The sequence below is a fragment of the Neltuma alba genome, unplaced genomic scaffold (assembly GCF_004799145.2).
Source record: "Neltuma alba isolate B1F8T4 unplaced genomic scaffold, ASM479914v2 tig00010746_pilon, whole genome shotgun sequence".
NCBI classification, from domain to species: domain Eukaryota; kingdom Viridiplantae; phylum Streptophyta; class Magnoliopsida; order Fabales; family Fabaceae; genus Neltuma; species Neltuma alba.
In genome coordinates this window covers 734084-753583 of record NW_021635573.1, presented here as the reverse complement: position 1 = coordinate 753583, position 19500 = coordinate 734084, and the positions used below count along the sequence as shown (strand labels likewise).

Genomic DNA, 19500 nt, shown 5'->3' with positions numbered 1-19500 from the left:
TATTTTATTCGCTTTATATTTATCTCCTGAATCAATTACACTTTTGTATCAATATTTAGTGTTTATTATACTTATTTATTTTCATATGATTTTGAGAGTTAAACATCTTATCATGTACTGTGATTTGTATAACCATTTTCTTTTTTAATGCAAATATTATGACCATTGGCAATTTGTATAATTGATCCATCTTCTTATGAGTATTTGGAAGTTATAGGGAAAAAAAATTCATATTTGGTTGAGAAATTTTAGAAACTAGAAAAGCAATTAAATTTAATAAAATATACTAACAACATTTTTTTTGTCATAGCTCACTCTTCTTAGTACTATAAAATGTAGTTTCATAGTATATTAATTAGTGATAACTAAATTAAGGCCAAGTTGCCATTTTAATACTCCTTCACTTTTTAATATAAGATCTAACTGTTAAGTTTATTTTGGTTTTAAATATAAGACCTATTTCTCATATTTATCAATTTTTTTAAAATTACCCCTATTGATACTTCTTCAAGCGTAATCAAATAAAAGAGGGAGGAATGATATAATTGAAGATGATTATGGTGTTTTAAGAAAAAACATGTCATATTTCTTATAATTAATTAACTTACTTAATTTCTTTAATCTAATCAAATTAATTAAATAAGTTTTATATTAAAGACCGGAGGAGTATAAAGTTACATTAGATTATTTAGAGGAACATAAATAATTAATTAATTAATTTAGTATATTGACTTGCTGGGTATGAAAGCTCGTCCTGCCCAGCCCGAACTTACTAGGGCTTTTTATGAGTAGGACTGGATAATGAGCTGCATTTTCCGGTCTGTTTATTTTTTGGCTGGGTATCGAGTAAGGGTCTTGTCTTACCCAGTCCTGCTCATGTACAGTCCTACTTACCTCAAAAGCACCTTCTTGTGGGCTTAATGCTTAAAGTAGCTTTTGCTTCAAAAGTCAAATGAATTAGCTCATCCAAAAATGTGTAAAAAGCAAAAAAATTGTTCCATGGACGAACAACCATAATAATAATGAGCAATTGACCAAGGGTATTGAGGGAGGCATTTGTGATCTTGAGTACGAAGTTATAGAGTTGATAAAAGTGACAAATGAAGGACATAACTTCTGCGACACGAGGGACAAATGATTGTTAATGATCTAGGTTAGGGGATTGAAGCCTTTTGCTTCAAACAAAGTTAGAATATACTTTTCTGACTTTATTTATAAATCATTTCACGTATTTCATATGATTTAAGAACAAATTTAAATTTTATTAATTTTATCTTAAAATTTAATAATTTTTTAACTTTATTCCTACTTAATATGTGCACTTTTCAAAACAATAATGATCTACACAATAATAAATAAAAGGTATGATGCTTTAAAAAATAATAAATAAAAAATAAAATAGTATATTTATGTTAAAAATTTAGTAAAATGACTTGTAAATAGGCTCAAGTAAAACATCAACTCTTTACCTTATATAAATAGAACCATAGGAGTATATTAGTACAAAAAGAGTGCATCTAAACATTAGTCATTAGTAATATGCTAACAAAAGTCTGTCAAACATGATTTCAAATTATATAGATAACATATAGTGGGAATTTGTTATCATTCTCTAGGTTAGAGTCGGTAGGCTCAACTCACCAACCTGTCAAAAAGTGACAGACTGGGTTGATAAAAATGAGGACCGTTTTACAACGAATCTTTGAGCCTGAAACTGTCAAAACCGAACCTATGATAGGCTAACCTATAAGGTTGGCGGGTCAGCCTGTTTACTTTTTTTCTTCTTTTTTTTTAGTTTTTCCCTTTGAAACGCACCATCTCTCCCCCTCTCATTTTTTTAAAAATTTTTTGCTTCAAAAGGCAACAATTTCCTCCCCCTCATTCTTTAGTCATTTGCGTTTCGCCCAAGCTCACAACCTCTCTGAGTCTCCGCCCTCTCAACTCTCATCTTTTTCACTTTGTATTATGAATTTTATCTGTGACAAAGTCAACTGAGCAAAGAGATGGTGGTTTTACTTCTCAAACTTAGCCAAATAATTTCACATCTTCAAATCATGCATCCAACCCTATCAATATTGAGTGATGGCCCATGATTGAGCATTTGATAGTGATTTAAGTAGTGACACATTGTGTTTGTGACTTTGTGTTATTGTTGATTTGGATTTATGTTTTAATTTGGGATATTTGTTAAATCATTTAGGATGTATCATGTATGTTTAATATTTTGAGGTATTTGAAACTTCATATTCCATGTTTTATTTATGATAATTTCTATTTGCAAATTTCATTTTAGGTATTTAAGAATTTGAGTAGATTTTGTTAAAAGAAAATAAAAAGTAAAAAAAAAAGTTTACAAAAACTGGGGGTTGCGGGCCTAGGGTTGGAAAAATTCTAGCCCACCAGAGGTTGGTCCTAAAAAGACCGATCCCTCGAGCCTAAGGCCCGCCACGAGCTATCCTGTAACTAGCAAACTGGCCCGTATTACCAGCTATACTCAAGGCAGACATGTTCAATATGTTGAAAAAGCCTTTAGAGAACTATAACTCTGTAACACAGTAGACTTGCTGGTAGGAGATTTTCATCAACTAGAACGAAGACTTCATAGGAATGAAAGTAAGTTGTCTGTAAGATGTGCCCTTGGTGGCATCAGGTCTGGGATTGGATTCCCATCTGTTAATCATTCTTTATGCCTGATGTCCAAATTTAAAAAAAAAAAATAATGAAGCCCAATCATTCTATTGTTTTACTTTGAATAAGATCGCTTATTTATAACCAATAGGGTTAAATCTAGTAGAACGGACTAGTTTCTTATAACGTGTTGAACCAATATTTAAATTTCTGTTAGGAAATGTGTACACATCCACTGCCCAGTAATGTCTTAAACATGATTGTTTTCAATAAGATGATAACTGCGCCAAACAAAAAAATTGCTTGTTTGTTTAAAAAAAATTGGCTTTAGATCACGTTTATGATGTTCATCATCATCATCTCGTTTTATTTATGTGTCGTTTATTTCGGGGCGTGCTAGTTGTTGTTTTTGTTTTTTCATATCTCGAGTGGTTGGGCTTATAGTTTATTTCTTTACGTATTAGTAGTTGGATTATGGTTTCTTTTTCAAGGAAAAGACAAAACGATATTAAAGATAAAAAAAAACATATAGAATTAAAGAGTTACAGTAGTAATAGAAGGACAAAAATAGAAATTAAATACAAAGAATAATTAACATAAGTAAAAGAAAAAAACACTAGAAAAAGAAGACAGTAGGAAAAAAAATATAATGCAATAAACTGCTAGAACGAATTCCAAAACACTGGTATATGTTATGAAGTTTTTTCCCAACACAAAGTAGGTGTAAGCATGAATTATCTTCTCCTAGACATTGACTGTTACTTCTAATCTATACCAAGGCAATTCTTAAGTTCAAGAGAAGAAGGAGCCTTTTATTGATTAAAAAAAAAAAAAGGTGAATAGCTTTTCCTTGAAAAAGAATAATAAGACAGCAGGATGTATACCCCCTTCTCTTACTTCTTTTCATTAAAATTAACAAACCTTGTATTGGCAAGTTGCGAACGACAGGAGGCTTCGAATGGAGAGTTTTAATTGGTGGGCAACCTCAGAACTTCCTGATAAATTGAAAGCCATTTGAAGATATGAAGGCTTGCCTTTAATTTCTTGGTGTGAATGAAATTTTATAGGGATGTATAATTTTTTATTTAGGAAAAATAATTTTTTAATCTCTATGACTTTTATTTAGTTATAACTCTATCTTGAAATTTTAGTCCTATGAGTGGGTGCAATTCAATCTTAAAATTTCGATTCGATTGTAACTTAGTCTCTAAATTTTGACTCAATACAACTTAGTTTTTAGAGTTTTAACTATTTAAAACTTTTAGTTATGAAGTTTTATGAAATACATTATTTCAGTTTCTAAAAATATACTCCTTCGGTCCTTAATATAAGACTTAATTTTTAAATTGGTTTTGGTCCTAAATATAAGACCCATTTCTTATATTTATCAATTTTCTCTAAATTACTCCTATGGATACTTCCTCAACCATAATCAAGTAGAAGAGGGAGAGGAGATATTAAAAAAATATTATTATGGTGTTTTAGGAAAAATGTGTCACTTTTCTTATAATTAACTAACTTACCTAACTTCCTTAATCTAATCAAATTAGTTAAATGGGTCTTATATTAAAGACTAGAAGAGTAGAATTTAAGTCAGTGTAACTCAATTTCATAATTTTAATTCAGTTGTAACTGAGTTTTAAAATTTTGACTTATTATAACTTAATTCTTATAATTTTAACCACTTAAATCTTTAGTTCCTAAGTTTGACGAAACCCAAAAAAATTTTTTCTAAAACAAACCATTGTTACAATTATAAGCTTATCGTGAGTCAAAATCCAATGGTTAAGTTAGAATCAATTGCAAGGATCAAAATATTAATTTTTTCTTTTTACTATAAATGAAATTTTAATTTGGCAGAAGAAAAAAATAGTTTATCATTTTTCCTGCTCACTTCTGCGGCGCCCGCTTTCCTTGTCCTTTCCTGATCTTGATGCACAAGACGGTTAAATATCGTTAAATAACTAACTACGTCATTGAGACTCTCTCTTTCACGTCGCATTTTTCTTCCTTCTGCCTCCACTCTGCTACTTACCAATTCTCTCCTTCTCTCATCGCCGGCGGAGAAAGCCGCCGTCGGCCATGTCGGCGCAGCTTCAAGGACCACATCTTGGCTTCTGGGGTGTCATCACAGGAGCCAAACGCATCATCAATGCCCACCCTCGTCACTTCCTTGCTCTTTCTACCTTCCTCATCCTCTCACTCTCTTTCTCTCTCATCGGCTACTACACCCTCCACCGCCTCCTCCTCCGCTTTCTCGTCACCACCACCGACATTCTCCTCTGGCAATCCTTCCAATCCAACAATATCAACACTAATTTACTCTTCTTCTCTCTTATTTACTCATTCTTCGTTTTCCTCTTCTCCCTCTGCGCTATCGCAACCATCACGTATAGCGTCTTCCACGGCTTCTACGGTCAACCCATCAAGTTCCTAACCACTATTAGGTCGATACTCACGTCGTTCCTACCCTTATTGGGAGCCGTCGTCGTTTCACAAGTTATAGTCTGCTTAATCTCACTTGTATTTGGGGGTTTCTCGCTTCTGGTTTTCCGTGGAGTTGAGCTTCTTGGTGTTCAAATTGAGTACTCTTCCCCTTACTTCATTGGCTTCTCTGCTGTTTTTCTCCTAGCTTTCTTGTTTGTGTTGGTGAATTTGCAAGTTAATTGGACCTTACTATCCGTGATTGTGGTCGTGGAATTCAATTGGGGATTGACGGCGTTGAAACGAAGTGTGGATTTGATCAAGGGAATGAAAGAAGTCGCTCTTTCTTCGTTGTTGTTTCTTGTGATTTTTACTGGGATTTCAGTCTTGGCCAATTCGGTTTCATCAATAAGTTCCAATAATGAAGGGAAGAACTGGGGTTTGGTGGTTCAAATTGCTGTCGCCTCCGCTCTCCTCGTTCTGCTTCTGCTTCACAAAACCGCGTCCAATGCTGTGTTATATGTCTACTGTAAGGTTATTAATGGTGAGCTTGCTCAGGAGATTGCTGAGGAATTAACTTATATCAGCTTGCCCTTTGATGATGGGAAAGTTCCTCATGTTCTGTCAATAATCCATGAGTGACCATGAGAATGAGGTTAGTGGTCGCCTCTGACTTCATAATTACCATAGTTGAATATGATTTGTATACAGAATGAAAGACAGTCACACCAAAGAATGAGAGGCAGAAGCTGAAAAAAGAAGATATGAGACTTGTGAATTAGTGTATATCATGATCGTCATCTGATGGCAATGTTATACTTTCTGTCCTTTTTCTTTTGCTTCCCACTTTTATCTGATTGAAGTGAGTGAGTTTATCAGGGACTTTAAATTAAATTTGAAGAGTGTGGAGGATTTCCAAAATTCATCTTCTTGAAGGAAAAGAAGCCTCTGTTTTCAATTTTCAGACCCCAATTATTGTAATTAAAAGGATTCTTGAATTCGTATCACAATAATATTCACACTCAAAGTCTTAGTACCCATTGTAATTATTGCTTTATCACTGAGTACCATTTGACTAGTAGAGGACCTCCCGTTTTGTACACGAGCACTGCTGTAATAATACCTACATATAAAATTTGTCTGAAGCATGTTTTATTTAAAAAAAAAAAAAACAGAAGAATCCAATTGATAACCATACTCTCCCCATGCTAAACTCCATTGGGACATTGTTCATCGCCATCCAATTGCAAATGCCCATCAATTAATCTTTTACCCAAAGACATTGGAAAAACAAATGCTCCACCGATTCATTATCACTACAATAAGATACATTTCAAATCATCAACTGGGATCTGAAGATCAAGCATTCTAGTCCTTGTGAACAACACCTTTTGCGTTGTTAACCACGTAATGACGGAATGTATAGGGACTGAAAACTCAGACCACACAGTTTCATCATTCCTGAATCTGGTAGTGCAAATCCCAGTTGGATTATTAGTTCACGTACCATTTACATATCTCACGGCTAATTTGATTTGTTTTTGTTTTGGTATTATCTAAACTGTCCATAGCTTGTTCACTTTGCCAGAACATGCCTAATTGAATAGCTAATTGGATATCAAGGAAGCATTCTGTTATAAATCCTCTTTTTGGGAAATAATATTGAAGAGTCAAGAGTAATAGATGGGCTAATTGTGTTTTACGGAATCTGTCATTGGGATATTCCCTCATCAAATCAAACAAGAAGACGAAAAAGATGTTGCTTGTGTGCTAGTTAACCTTCACTTTCAGTTCTAGGAAAAAAAACAACACTGGCTGGCTGGACTCTGCTTATAGCATACAATCTGTACTATAAAGCAACTCAATGGGATGAAATGTGATGAGAAAATTTCAACTTTTTCCCCTCGTGACTTGTATGGATTAGTTGGGGATGGTTCTTTTTCTGTCTTCATCCATTCTCAACTTTAAAAAGCAAACTGTCCTTCATTATATGTCTGAATTATCTGAACAATTAATTGCTAATAGAGTATAATGATGTCACATTATTCATATAGCCAGTTTCTCTTTAATTGGATAAAGCTTATTATTATTATTTTTGGTGTGAATCCAGAATCACATCAAATCATTTTAGATTTGAAACTAATCCCTGTTAGGCCTTATTATCATCATTATTATTATTGTAGTGCTAATGTAAAAGAAGTGTGTTAATGAGACAAGCTTCTAAAGAGAGAGGCATAAAGAGGGTGTTGTCCCCTTGGTAAATCTTTTGTGTGTACTTCTTTTGGATGAGTAAAAAGGTTTCTTCTTGGTTTTTGGAAATGTGTTTCTCGCATGCTTCTGTTTTCCCTTTTTTGGTTTTCGAGAAGAACTGGCTTGTGCTTAAGTTAGACTGACCCAATGCCTCATAAACAGATTTCCTATTTTTAACTTTTCATCTAATGCAATCTTACTGCTCAAGGGCCAATATAATTTTGTCACTCAAATTTGTCTTCATTTTAATTTTGGTTTTCAAGTTTCAAATCACAGGTTTTAGTCCCTCAAAAGACAAAATGATCCATATTTTTATTGAATTATAGAAACCAATGTTTCAAATAAAGAAAAAAACTTGAAGGGCCAAAACTTATGGTTTGAAACTGAAGAGATCAAAACCAAAACAAACACAAATTTAAGAGATTAAAAATTATATTAATTGAAAAATTAAATATACAGAAGTCATGGATGGTTTATATTTTGAGCATCATTGTTTTCAACTAGGATTACTTTCAGAACATAAATCATGAACACTAACACAAGATTCTTAAACTAGGGGAGAAAAAAAGAAAAAGAAAGAGTGGAACAGAAGCGTCTTACTAGTAAATTTTACTAAACTAGATTTGAACTCCCAGCTACAAATTGCCAATACTGTATCCAGTTATTATTATAAGAATCTAATACCAATGTCGCACAAAAATAATGAAGTTTGTTAAAATTAATTATTTCTTATAAAATATGAAAATTATCCCCTCAAAAAGCATTACTTAGAGGAGTCTGGTTAATTAGTTAGGAAGTTTTATAATTAGTTAGAGATATTAAGTGAAAAAAATTAATATTTAAAGCAAAACATATAGTATATTATGAAATATATTGAAAATTCTTATAATAAGGATTGGAGGAAATACATATTAAATATATACACACACCATTCGTTCATTCACATTAGACAAATGATAGTTCTTAGAAAATTGGAGAAAAGTCCCCCATTAAAAATTTTATTGGTGGAAATAACTTAAATTAGAGTAATAGTACTCTATGGTATAAAATTTCCAAAAGTATAAAAATTTATGGAGCCCTTTTCACCAATAAAATTACCTGTCAAGAGCTTTTACCCAATTTTCACTTAGGTTTTATGATTTATATGATCATACTTTGAGCCTGCTTAGATTAATACAGTAGTATGAGATAATTTGGGTACTCCCTAGATTATATTTATCTCATACAATAGTTACAGACTAGAAAAAAAATTATTTGGCCTGATTGATCCAGACGAGCCATGTTTTTCATGAGATTAGATGCTTTAAATTTTCATAGTAATTTTTCTTTATAAAGTTAGCGAAATAAAAAGAGGGGGAGAGAAGAGGAGAGTGCAAGTGAATCCCAATCCTTTTCTCTCAAACATGATAAGAAATTTACAATAAATCTAAGAAATCCAGTCTCCTCCCTCACACTGATCAAGTTAATTGATTCTTAAACTAAAAACTTACCACTGGCCCCCGTCACATCTTCATTTGCCTTTCAAGCAGCCTCTTCACCAACGGTGATACATGGACTAGATCACCACAGCCACTACAAACTTCTTGTTTCTACTTATTTTCCCCCAACATGGGCAAGAGTACTACGGAGTTTTTTTATTGTAATTACACATTCCCTCTATTTCTTTTTATAAAAACAATTAATTGAATCACATTAACCGAAAAATTGATTAAAATTAATTAGAGGCAATATATGCCGTAATATTCTTTTTATAAAAAAAACTTTATTTATAGGGAGATAGAACATGACAATTTACCATATAAACAATTTAAGTTGATAATAAATACAATGGTATCAATATAAGTAATTAAATGGGACAAAATGAAAAATTAACCCCAAAAAATTTGAACACAGCCTCTAAATGCCTCTTATAAATAAGAATAAACTATAGCCAAGAATAAATTGTCTCTCATAAAAATAAAGGAGTATATCAAATAAAAATTATACTCCTTTGGTTCTTAATATAAGACCTAATCGTTAAGTTAGTTTTAGTCCTAAATATAAGACCTATTTTTCATATTTATCATTTTTTTTCTAAACTACCCCTATAAATACCCCTTCACCATAATCAAGTAGAAGAGAGAAAGATGATATTAAAAAAGATGATTATAGTGTTTTAAAAAAAATATATCATATTTTTTACAATTAACTAATTTACCTAACTTTCTTAATCTAATAAATTAGTTAAATAAATCTTATATTAAAAATCCAAGGAGTACTAAATTGTCTCTCGTAAAAATAAAGAAAGGAGTATATCAAATAAAAATTATACTAGTATTCCATGGACATACCAAATACCCCTTTCTCATTCATTTCCCATTCTCATTCCCAATGACAAACTAGTGGAATTGGAATAGACCTGCCACCTCGGTACTTAATCATTGAGATAATTCTGAGTTTTTTTTCCTTTTTTTTTTTGCCAATAATTTTAACAAAGTTATAAAGATTGGGGGGAAAAGAGAAGTAAATAGTTAATACAGTCACCTGTCTTTCTCACAAATTGCAAAAATCAGAACAGTCAGCAGAATCATCCATAAGAAAATGCTTCATGCATTTTAACTACAAGGGGTGATTGCTGCCATAAATCATACCCTTGTGACTCCTCTCAAGTCTGACCTAAAACTTTGTACATTCGTTACTCCAAAATTTCTCAGGGCCGAGCTTTGATTTCCAAAAGCTGTTGGATAAGGATGGTGAGGTTAAAACCTTAGCTTCACAAATCAAAAGAATGGCATTTCCCATCAATGTAATCAAAAGGGTTGTTTGCTTTGTTTTAATTAACATCAGTCACAACTTTCTGTTATGACCCAGGCTAGAAGATGGTTTGGGATTATAAGCCCTCTCATCCTGATCAGCACCAAAGAGAACGTTAGTCCAACTGGTAGTAGATCTCTGAACAACTCTAGTTTGTACCTGGTCACTATCTTCCCCACCGGAGGCTTCATACCCATCACTAGTTGAATGTGACAGTGGGATTCCCTTCAAAGCCGCTGCACTAGCAGCTGGAAGACCTGCTAGCCTTCTTGTTTCCTCAGCTCCCGATGAAGATGCTCGGAAAGGATGTATATCTGGTGAGTCTAAGCTGCTTTCAGGTGAGGAAACAACGCCACCTGCAGAGCTGGATATCGTTTGACTTGTTTGAAATGCATTACGTGCTTCAAGCTGAAGAGGAGCTAAACTAGACATTCCACTGAAGCCTTTGCCAAAATTACTAGCAGAAGCTTTTGCCAGTGACTCCATAGGTAGTTCAACTGGTAGACGAACCCGCTTGCTTGCCCGCTTTCTATTATTCTCAATTCTGGGGAGTACTCTTCGACCACTGCCATCAAAGGTGCCGTCTGTTTCGGGCCTGAAAGCGTCATTCTGTCTCATCACAGGCTGCAGGATTTTGGATTTCTTTCTTGCTTCTGCGGCAGCCTTGGAAACCTCTTCTGCATTTAATCGTGCCAATGTCCATGGACTAATTTTGACTGCTCCAGGGTTCTTTTTCTTAACCGGCTCTTCTCTCATTGCCTTCTTCCCATATGAACTTACTGAACCTGTTTCTGGGGGTACTACATCAAACTATCACCCACCCCCGGGAAAAAAAAAAACAAAAAGAAATTAGAGGAGGGTGAGGCACCATTCTAATAGCAAGGGAAAGAAAAGATAAGCAGAATCATGGGTCATTTTCATTAAAATATTTACACCAACTGCTAAACCATGCAATTTCTCTGTTAATGCGCTGGGCTCATGGGTGTGTTAAACAACGCAGTGCGTAATAAATCATCACACAGCACTTAATTATATGCCACACTACTCCGCCAAGAAAAGAATTACACATTCATAATGCACCCCATCAAGAGCCAAGCGCCATGCAAGAAAGCCAAGTACGTATGAAGCAGACATAGAAGGCTATTCTCATACTTTTGCATGCAATGCAATATCTAAAGAAACCAAAAGTGGACCCTGTGCTGGCAGCATGAGGACCCATACCTGCAGATTCAAAATTTAAAAACTAGAGGCAAAAGAATATTTAAATTTAAAATGCTCAGCAAGTAGCCCAAGAACTAAGCCATACAGTTCATGCATCCACAACAAGGCAGCTACCTCCAGACTTAATATATAGATAATAGATTTTACTTTCCTCTCAGCAGTTAAAGCATATGAAAGTAAGCTGGCATTGATCATAAAATTACCTGATCTTCAACAAAGAGGCGTGGGGGTGTGCACCATGCAGCACGGTTAAAGGTAGTAAAGGAGCTTGCACTGCTTAATCCAGTAAGTGAACTGACAGGTGACATTTGAGGGCTCTGCTGACCTCCAACTCCTTGCTGCTCCTGTTCCTGCTCCCTCAGAGCAATAATGTAATCATATGTGCTGATTCCCTGAGTTGTTCAACAACAAATTCAATAATTAGCTCATTAAAACATCATTGTGTAAATATAATAGCAAACTTCGCAAGAAAAAAGACTGGAATAATGATATTCTTATATGTTGACTCTGGCATAACACATTAAAAGCTTAAGCAACTGCTTGAACTTTATAGCCACATCACACAATTCCATCCACCACGAAATTGCATTCTCCATTTCACCCAGACAGTAAAGCAGCTCCATACATGAATAACAACAATGCTTCACAAGTGAATTGAAATGTAAAATCAGATAAAAGTAACAAGAAACTACCGAAGCTTACCTTTTTAATAAGAAGGATATGAAAGAAGAAAAGCTGGGCAAGAGGCAATGTAGCAATCATAGCCAAAATGACGCAGACAACCTGTGAAAAAAATTATGCTGTTGTTAAAAATGGCAGCCATGGGTATTTCAAAAAGAAACACACATAAAGATGACACAGACGACTACCAAAATAACAGCATGCAGAAGTAGATAACCCATTTTTATAGCAGTAGTTACATAATATACATCCAAAAACAAAATGTGCAGAACACTAACCACCACAATAATATAAGGAACCAGAGAGAAACTGCTTCCCAACTTGGAGCTGATATCCACAGAACATTGCTTCCTCTCAAGAGAACATCGGATAAGCACAAGCACTCCAGTCGACCATTGAAGAATAAGCTGCAATCTCAAGCCCAATGTGCACAAACCATGTATATACCTGTCAATAATTAATCAAAATGAAAATGACCAGGAAAACTAAAAGCTTACTCTGGGCCTCTTAGATGGCCTTCAGGTTGTGGACTGTTGCTTTCAAGAACAATTGAGACGGATATAGGATGGCATAACTATTTTATGAGCAAGACAAGAATCTGACTCTAGATAGGGGCACACAAAAGCAATAGAAGAATAGGCAAATTCTATATGTTCCAAGGCACATTACACACTCTAGTAATCGATGGGAAAACCTAAAATCATATATCAAAAGGAACATTCTTTATTATCCAGAGCGCAAATAAGAATATAGACTCAAACCATGTCACGAGCTTCACTTTAATGAGGGGACTAAAGAAGCATCTCAGAGGATTGAAAATTTTATTAAGAACATAAGATTTGTACACAGAGGATCTGAGCCAGGTCATACAGGAAAGGCCGGGTATGACAGTAGGAATGATAAGCAAGACATGGGGGGACGATCTTGCTTACCAAGAGGAGAGCAGCAACCATAAGGGTGAAAAATTGTCTGTAGTTTTTCCTCCCTACACAATTGTTTAGCCACTGCAAAAACCCAAGAAACAACAGGCCTTAAAATCATATAGCAGATGATAAGGAAAGAAATGAGAAATCAGATTCTCATACTCTGCAATGATGATCAAAGCTATCAACACATTTGTCACAAACTCTGCAATGTTTGCTGAATTTGAAGACCTGAAACAATAACATTCTTCAATGAAGCCAACTCCCTTAATCAAAATTGTCAGGATGAAGCTTTCAATAATTTAAAGTCCTGTACACGCATTTCAGGCTAATCATGAGAGAAGTAATATAGATCTAGCTACTTAAGTAAGCCACATTGTATTTCATAAAGTGAACTCTAAAACTTTCCTTGGATGAACGAAATCTAAAGTTAAATTGATTTCACAGACCTCAACTTCACACAAACTGCAATAAAACATGCCATCTTCACTTTTTTGCAGGTCAGAGGACTCCTCACTTGAACTAGAGCACCCACAAATAAAAGCACATGGAGAGCACACCAACATTAAACAGGATGAATGAGGTGTTGATGCATTCTGCTCTATTGATACAGCTGTATCTTTCAAATTTGCTTCTGTGCCCAATGCTTCCTTATCAACAGATTTTTCTTCAACAATTGAAGTATTTGCATCATTGATTGATGAAGTTGATTGCCCACCAAGTTTAGAATCTTTCTGTACCACAAGCTTTTTACTGTCTAAGATTTTCAGATATTTTTTGGACTTAAAGACCCCTGGATCTGCAGGATCAGCTGCCGCACACCAAATGTACAGCCCAAACACGCAAGCAATCTGGAGGGAAAAAAAGAGATGAAATATTACTGGAAAAATGATAAACGGGTCATGTCCTCCATGCAGTTTAAAATAAAGGCAAAGCAACTTCCATTCTGTTACAATTCCCTTCAAACAATAAAAAGCACACTTATTACATTACTGAATAAAAATGCTTATCAAATTAATTGCTTCAAGCACTTAACATACAAGATCTTGGTCAGTTATAACTGAATGATGTGGAGCAATATCAACGCCACAAATTTATGTGTTCTTGCAATGAAAGTAAACTTCTAATGTCCGAGCTTAGGTAATGTTTGACAGCTCACGGATCAAAAAAGTGTTCATTTATTTGTAACCCCCCCCCCCAAAAAAAAAAAAAAAAAACTTCGTTCTTCCACCATGAGTATGCAGCTTTGTTCAGCTAAAAAATGTAGCCTTTGGGTAGAAAGGCTCTAAAAGACTCGAAAAGACAACAAAGGCTAGCCAATCTAAGCCAAATCCTTCCCAAAGACATTTATAATCCCATCTTTGATTGCTGATTGGTTTCCTGTTTCTGCATCTCGGTTCACAGAAAGCCTGAAATTTACCAACCAATTGGCTGAATCATTCCCACTTCGAGTTAGTGATTATCCAGTCCAAATCAACCATTTGATTGTATTTCATGATCAGGGATCCATGCCGACAATTCATATTAATAAGCAGCTCAACAACAGTTATAGCATAGGCTTCCACAAAATCTTACTGAACCCCAGAAGTTTTGCTTATTTGATATCACAACCCACATAGCCAGGCTAATAAATTGGAAGCAAAATATCTGTGCTACCTCTTCTAAGCAACAAATCTGCAAGTTTCAACCTCCACTTGAATATTTTTAAATACAATTTGGGCCAGTTCGGCTAACATGACAGAAATTCAAATGTTATATTGCTCAAATCATCCAAGTTCAGTAAGAATACACGCTGAACTGTTATTACTTTCCGTCTGGTTCCATAACACTTCAGCATGACGCAAATGATTTCGTCTGAGTTTTGAACTGCCACCTACAAAGAAAATTTTCTCTGCAATTCATGGATGTCTCGTTCAATAACTCCAGAGAGTGTTGACATCAGGAAGTCAATCCAGCAGCATATGTTGCTGGGGATCAGAAACCAATTGGTTGTTCATATCCACAGTGAAAAACAGAACTTGACATCATCCACAATTATATTGTCATTAGATCAACAGGAACTTTCACTCAGGTTTATCCTTTTACTAAGGGTTCCTTCTATATACATAAAGATTTGATTGCCAGGAGTGTTAGCACACTCTGGAAAGAATATAACATTGATAATTCAGTCCACGTTGGAATTGTACAAGTCAGTTTGCAATTTCTGTGTTTAAGAATTTATTACATGTCTGTGCCTGAAAAGCAATGAACATTAAGTCTAATATTATACTGAGAAAAGGAGGAGGGTACAGGAATTAGAAATCACGATAATGCCATGAAATTACAACGAATACGACTCTAGTATGCATACATTGAAACTGGATTAAAACAGGGAGGGTTATAGAAAGAGAATTCAGGAGTGAAGTGATAACAAGTAACAAGCAAATACATGGCCCTCATCAAGAACCGCTAAAGCACTCCACAGCAGACTGAGTTAGCTAGCTATATGAAGGAACTCAAACCGCGATAAAGATCACACATACATAGAATCAAACAAGAATCAAAAGCAACAATTGCAGATCTCATCCCTTCCACTCACCAACATAATAATGAAACAAAATGAGTACAGAACAGCGCCAAAAAGAAAAAAAAAAGTCGGCTTACAAGAGGCGTGTACAGGCCCATTGCAACGTACTGAAACATCTTCTTTCCAACAAAAGGAGCAAAGAACACATAGAAGGCAAAACCCAAAGCCAAGAACACAGCAACCGCCACCACCTGAACGAAGACAGTGATAATGTCAAACGATATCACAAACACCCCATGAAAGAAAATAAACGAATCGTGCAAATATTATCCCACCCACCTGGAGAGGATGGTACGGAAGTTGCCATCCATGCTTCCTCATTTTCTTCACAGGTTTTGATTCTCCACAGGGTAAAGGAGTAAACAAAGCACAGAACGCAGAGAGAACTAAACCAAATTATACGACCTGGTGACTATTTTTCAACACTTTCGCCCCATTTTCATAAGAAACGAAAATTCACCGATTTACGGTAGGGGAAGAACAGCCAAAAGAAGCTTGTAGTGACACATTGGGAGGAACCAAAGCAAGAGAGCTGGCGGATAGAGATAGAACAGAGGGTATGGGGGTGGTGGACGAAGAGGAGTGTGCAGTGAGGAAGCTTTTGTCTTATTCAGTCAGGGACAACTCAAGCACAGTAGGACATGGAAGAAGGTAAAGAAAGAAAAGAAAGAGAGAAAGGAACCCTATGGAATTTGGGTTTTGGCTTGTTGCTCTTTGCAAGCTTTTTCACCCTGTCATTTTGGCAGAGATCTGCGTGAGGACGAGAGGGAAAGTGTGAGTGAGGAAGAGACGAACTGCTGTTTTTCCCCCCCTTTCGACGCCCAAATTTACCCTTTACTTTTGGGAAATTTCATAAAATTAAAGATTGGATAAGTTAATAGAATTATTAATTATTAATTAACTTTTTTGCCAAATTAATTAACTTTAATTTACTCCCCCATCTCCTAAAATGAGTCGTAAATATTTTCCTACATTTTGTAACCATAAAGATTTTTTTTCCAAGGTAATGATAAAGATTAAAGAACATAAGGATGAGTCTTATAAACATATAGAGTATGAATATTTTATTATATAAAAATATTTAAAAATTTATTAATGATTTTTAAGAATATCAATAAATATTTTTCCAAGTATGGATAATTATGTTAATCAATATATTCTAACAAACCAACACTCAACTCCAATTAATTTAAATAGAGAGCAAAGGGCCAAATAAGGGATGACTTTTGCAAAAGCATAGTTTGTAGTAATATTAAAAGACTCATAATCCCAATTTATCATATTTATATGGATTTTTTTTTTTTTGGGAAAAACAACTTTAGATCCGCCTATGCTTTTCAATTATCGATTTAGTTGGTGAATTTTACTCACAGCACCTCAATTTCTTAACTTAAAATAGTCTTTATAATTTTTTTTAACTCTAACAACTTAGTAATTATAATTTTTTAATTTTAATATAAATCAAAATAAAATTCCTTTCACGTATATATATAAAATCATTTTTAAAAGCTAATTCAAATGCTCTCTTAATGAATTATGAAGATTGAGTTATATTAAGTTAAAATTTAAGAACTAACTTACATTACTAATTTGGATAAACATTAAAAGGTAAAGGCTATATATTTCTTTTTTCTTAAATAAAATCAATACTTATCAGTTAAATAATTATTTTTTAGACCAGTTTTAAATGGTTTATAACTAAATTTTTAATCATAATTTAATAATACATGAGAAGAATTTTATTTCAGTTGGTTGGTGAAACCGTGAAAGCGAAAAGCTGGGGAGCCTACTTGGTAGCGTGGCCATTTTCCCCGGGCCGCCCCTCCACACGACATCTACAAAAGCGACAGACTCTCAAGAAATTTGGATAAAAATTACTGTGAGAATTAAAAGAATAATTATAAAAAAAATTTCTAAGAAGTAAGTAACATCTGAACCTGTTGTTATTTTCTGGAACAAAACCGAAACGTCATTGCAGATTTAAACATTTGTTAGGAGACTTTTTTTATGATTAATATATTATTATGATACTCAATATAAATCACTTTGTAACGTATTTTTATATTAAATTGATAAAAAAATTGAAATTTGTATTTACCGTATTACAGTTTTTTCTTTCCATGCATTCACAAATTATTCTCACCTCTATCTTTTTTAATTCTTTTCAATAATAAGAGTAAAATTAAAAAAAAATCATTAAATGTGTTACAAGTGACTTATATATTTTTTTTCCTAATTTTCTTACCAATGATTTATAATAAAGATCAGTCTGGTATATTTTTAGACCTCATAATGATTTTTTTTTTTTACTTTTACTGCGTTATTTATTATACACAGCTACCCTCCAGGGGTCCTGCATTGCTGGGGCCAAAATGAATGATAGTGTGTGATTATTATTTTTATTCAGTATTTACTGTTGATTATTGATCTATTTCTTAAAACTCTATCATGTTCTTTTTTCCAACATATATATCATATTCATGTTATTAGTATAAACCATATTTTTAAATTTAAAAAAAATATGTGCCTTCTATTTTCAAAAAAATTGTGTCTAATGCAGAGCAAAAGTAGAAAAAAGTTTTTAAGGAAAATTATGTTTAAAGATTAAATTCAGGAATGAGTTATTTGAACGAAGTTTGACTTTTTAAGATTATTTTAAAGGAGCTTGGTCATTTTTAAGGGAAAATTTTTTTCTAAAAATGTTTGACCAAAATGCCCTTTGAGAGTTTTTATTTTATTTTATTCTATATTTTTGTTCTCAAAATAATTATGTAGAGTAATTTTTATGAACAAATTTTTTTTAAAATTATTTGAATTATTATTTTGAAAAACATATATAAAATAATGTGTTTAAGTGAAGGGCAAAAAAAAATGTTTGATTTACCATTAACATAATTGTCGTTAGTGAAAAGATGATGTTATAGGACAAAATATAACAAAATATTAAAAATATATATATGAACTCTTTTTCTTTTCTAAACTCATGATAAAAGCATATTTTCAAATAGATTTTTTTTATTTTTGTTGTTTTTCGAAAAATGTAACTATTTAACTAATTATCATAAAATTAGATTCTGAATAATTATTTTTGTAAGCAGATTCTGAATAATTGTAAGCATATCATCAAGCTTTTCCTCAAAAAACTGCAATATGAAGATTGAAAATTTTCATAAATAGTTTTAATCAGTTTGAATGGAAAACGCCATATTTATACTTATTAACAAAACCACCATGACAAAATTATATGATTTTGAAAGATTTTTTTAAAAATCATAGCTGCACACAATCAAATTTTAATAATTACGATTACAGTTGGGCTGGCAACTTTAACCTTTTTCTTGTCAAAGTAGTTATTATTAAACGCAGAGGTTGAACTCATGAAGTGACCAATGATGATATCAATTGGAATGAATCACTGTGGCCACAAAATTATCATCTATATTTGATTATTTTAAACATCTTAGCAGTAAATTTTGGGAGAACTTGAAAACTGCATAATTTCAAGCCAGGAATTCTTATAAAACTACAGTTATTTGCACGTCAATTGTAATAAAAAATTGGCTTATTATGTGTTTAGAAGAATCTTTTATATAAGTCGAGACAAAACTCCTCTCATATACTTACATCATATTTTGTAAATTAATTAAAAAACTACTTATAAACCATTTCAAATTTACTCTTAAAATGTAGGAAACAAGCCTAATTTAAATTTAAAATTTAATGATTTTCAGGTTCTTTTTTCTATTAGTTTTCCTAAATACTTTTTTAATAATAATAATGATAATGAAATCCATTAATTCAAAAGTTGAATACAAAGTAGCTTAGAGTCTAACTTCACTGGTGAAACAACATGTAATAGTTGATTAAGAATACAAAAATTATTCTCCATATTTTGGGCGAGCTTCTTTAAATAATTAATAGAAGTTTGTCCCTATGCCCATAAACAAAGGTTGGCTTCTTTTTTAAAAGTGAGAACAATATTAGAAAATCACAAATATATTAAAATTTCGTTGA

The 19500-nt window shown here is 33.3% G+C and overlaps 2 protein-coding genes across 2 annotated transcripts; one reads left to right on the top strand and one right to left on the bottom strand.

Moving 5' to 3' along the window:
* The first annotated feature begins 4710 nt into the window (after positions 1–4710).
* Positions 4711–5694, top strand: LOC114758750 (uncharacterized). The gene has a single exon (XM_028947837.1). The coding sequence runs from the start codon at positions 4711–4713 to the stop codon at positions 5692–5694; it is 984 nt and encodes a 327-aa protein (XP_028803670.1).
* Positions 5695–10012: 4318 nt separating this feature from the next.
* Positions 10013–16250, bottom strand: LOC114758713 (probable protein S-acyltransferase 22). Its single transcript, XM_028947803.1, has 9 exons — positions 15766–16250; positions 15564–15677; positions 13370–13771; positions 13083–13151; positions 12930–13001; positions 12276–12404; positions 12019–12099; positions 11520–11708; positions 10013–10905 (listed from the first exon to the last, which is right to left on the bottom strand). The coding sequence occupies exons 1-9, from the start codon at positions 15805–15807 to the stop codon at positions 10129–10131; spliced, it is 1875 nt and encodes a 624-aa protein (XP_028803636.1). The 5' UTR covers positions 15808–16250; the 3' UTR covers positions 10013–10128.
* Between the last annotated feature and the right edge of the window lie 3250 nt (positions 16251–19500).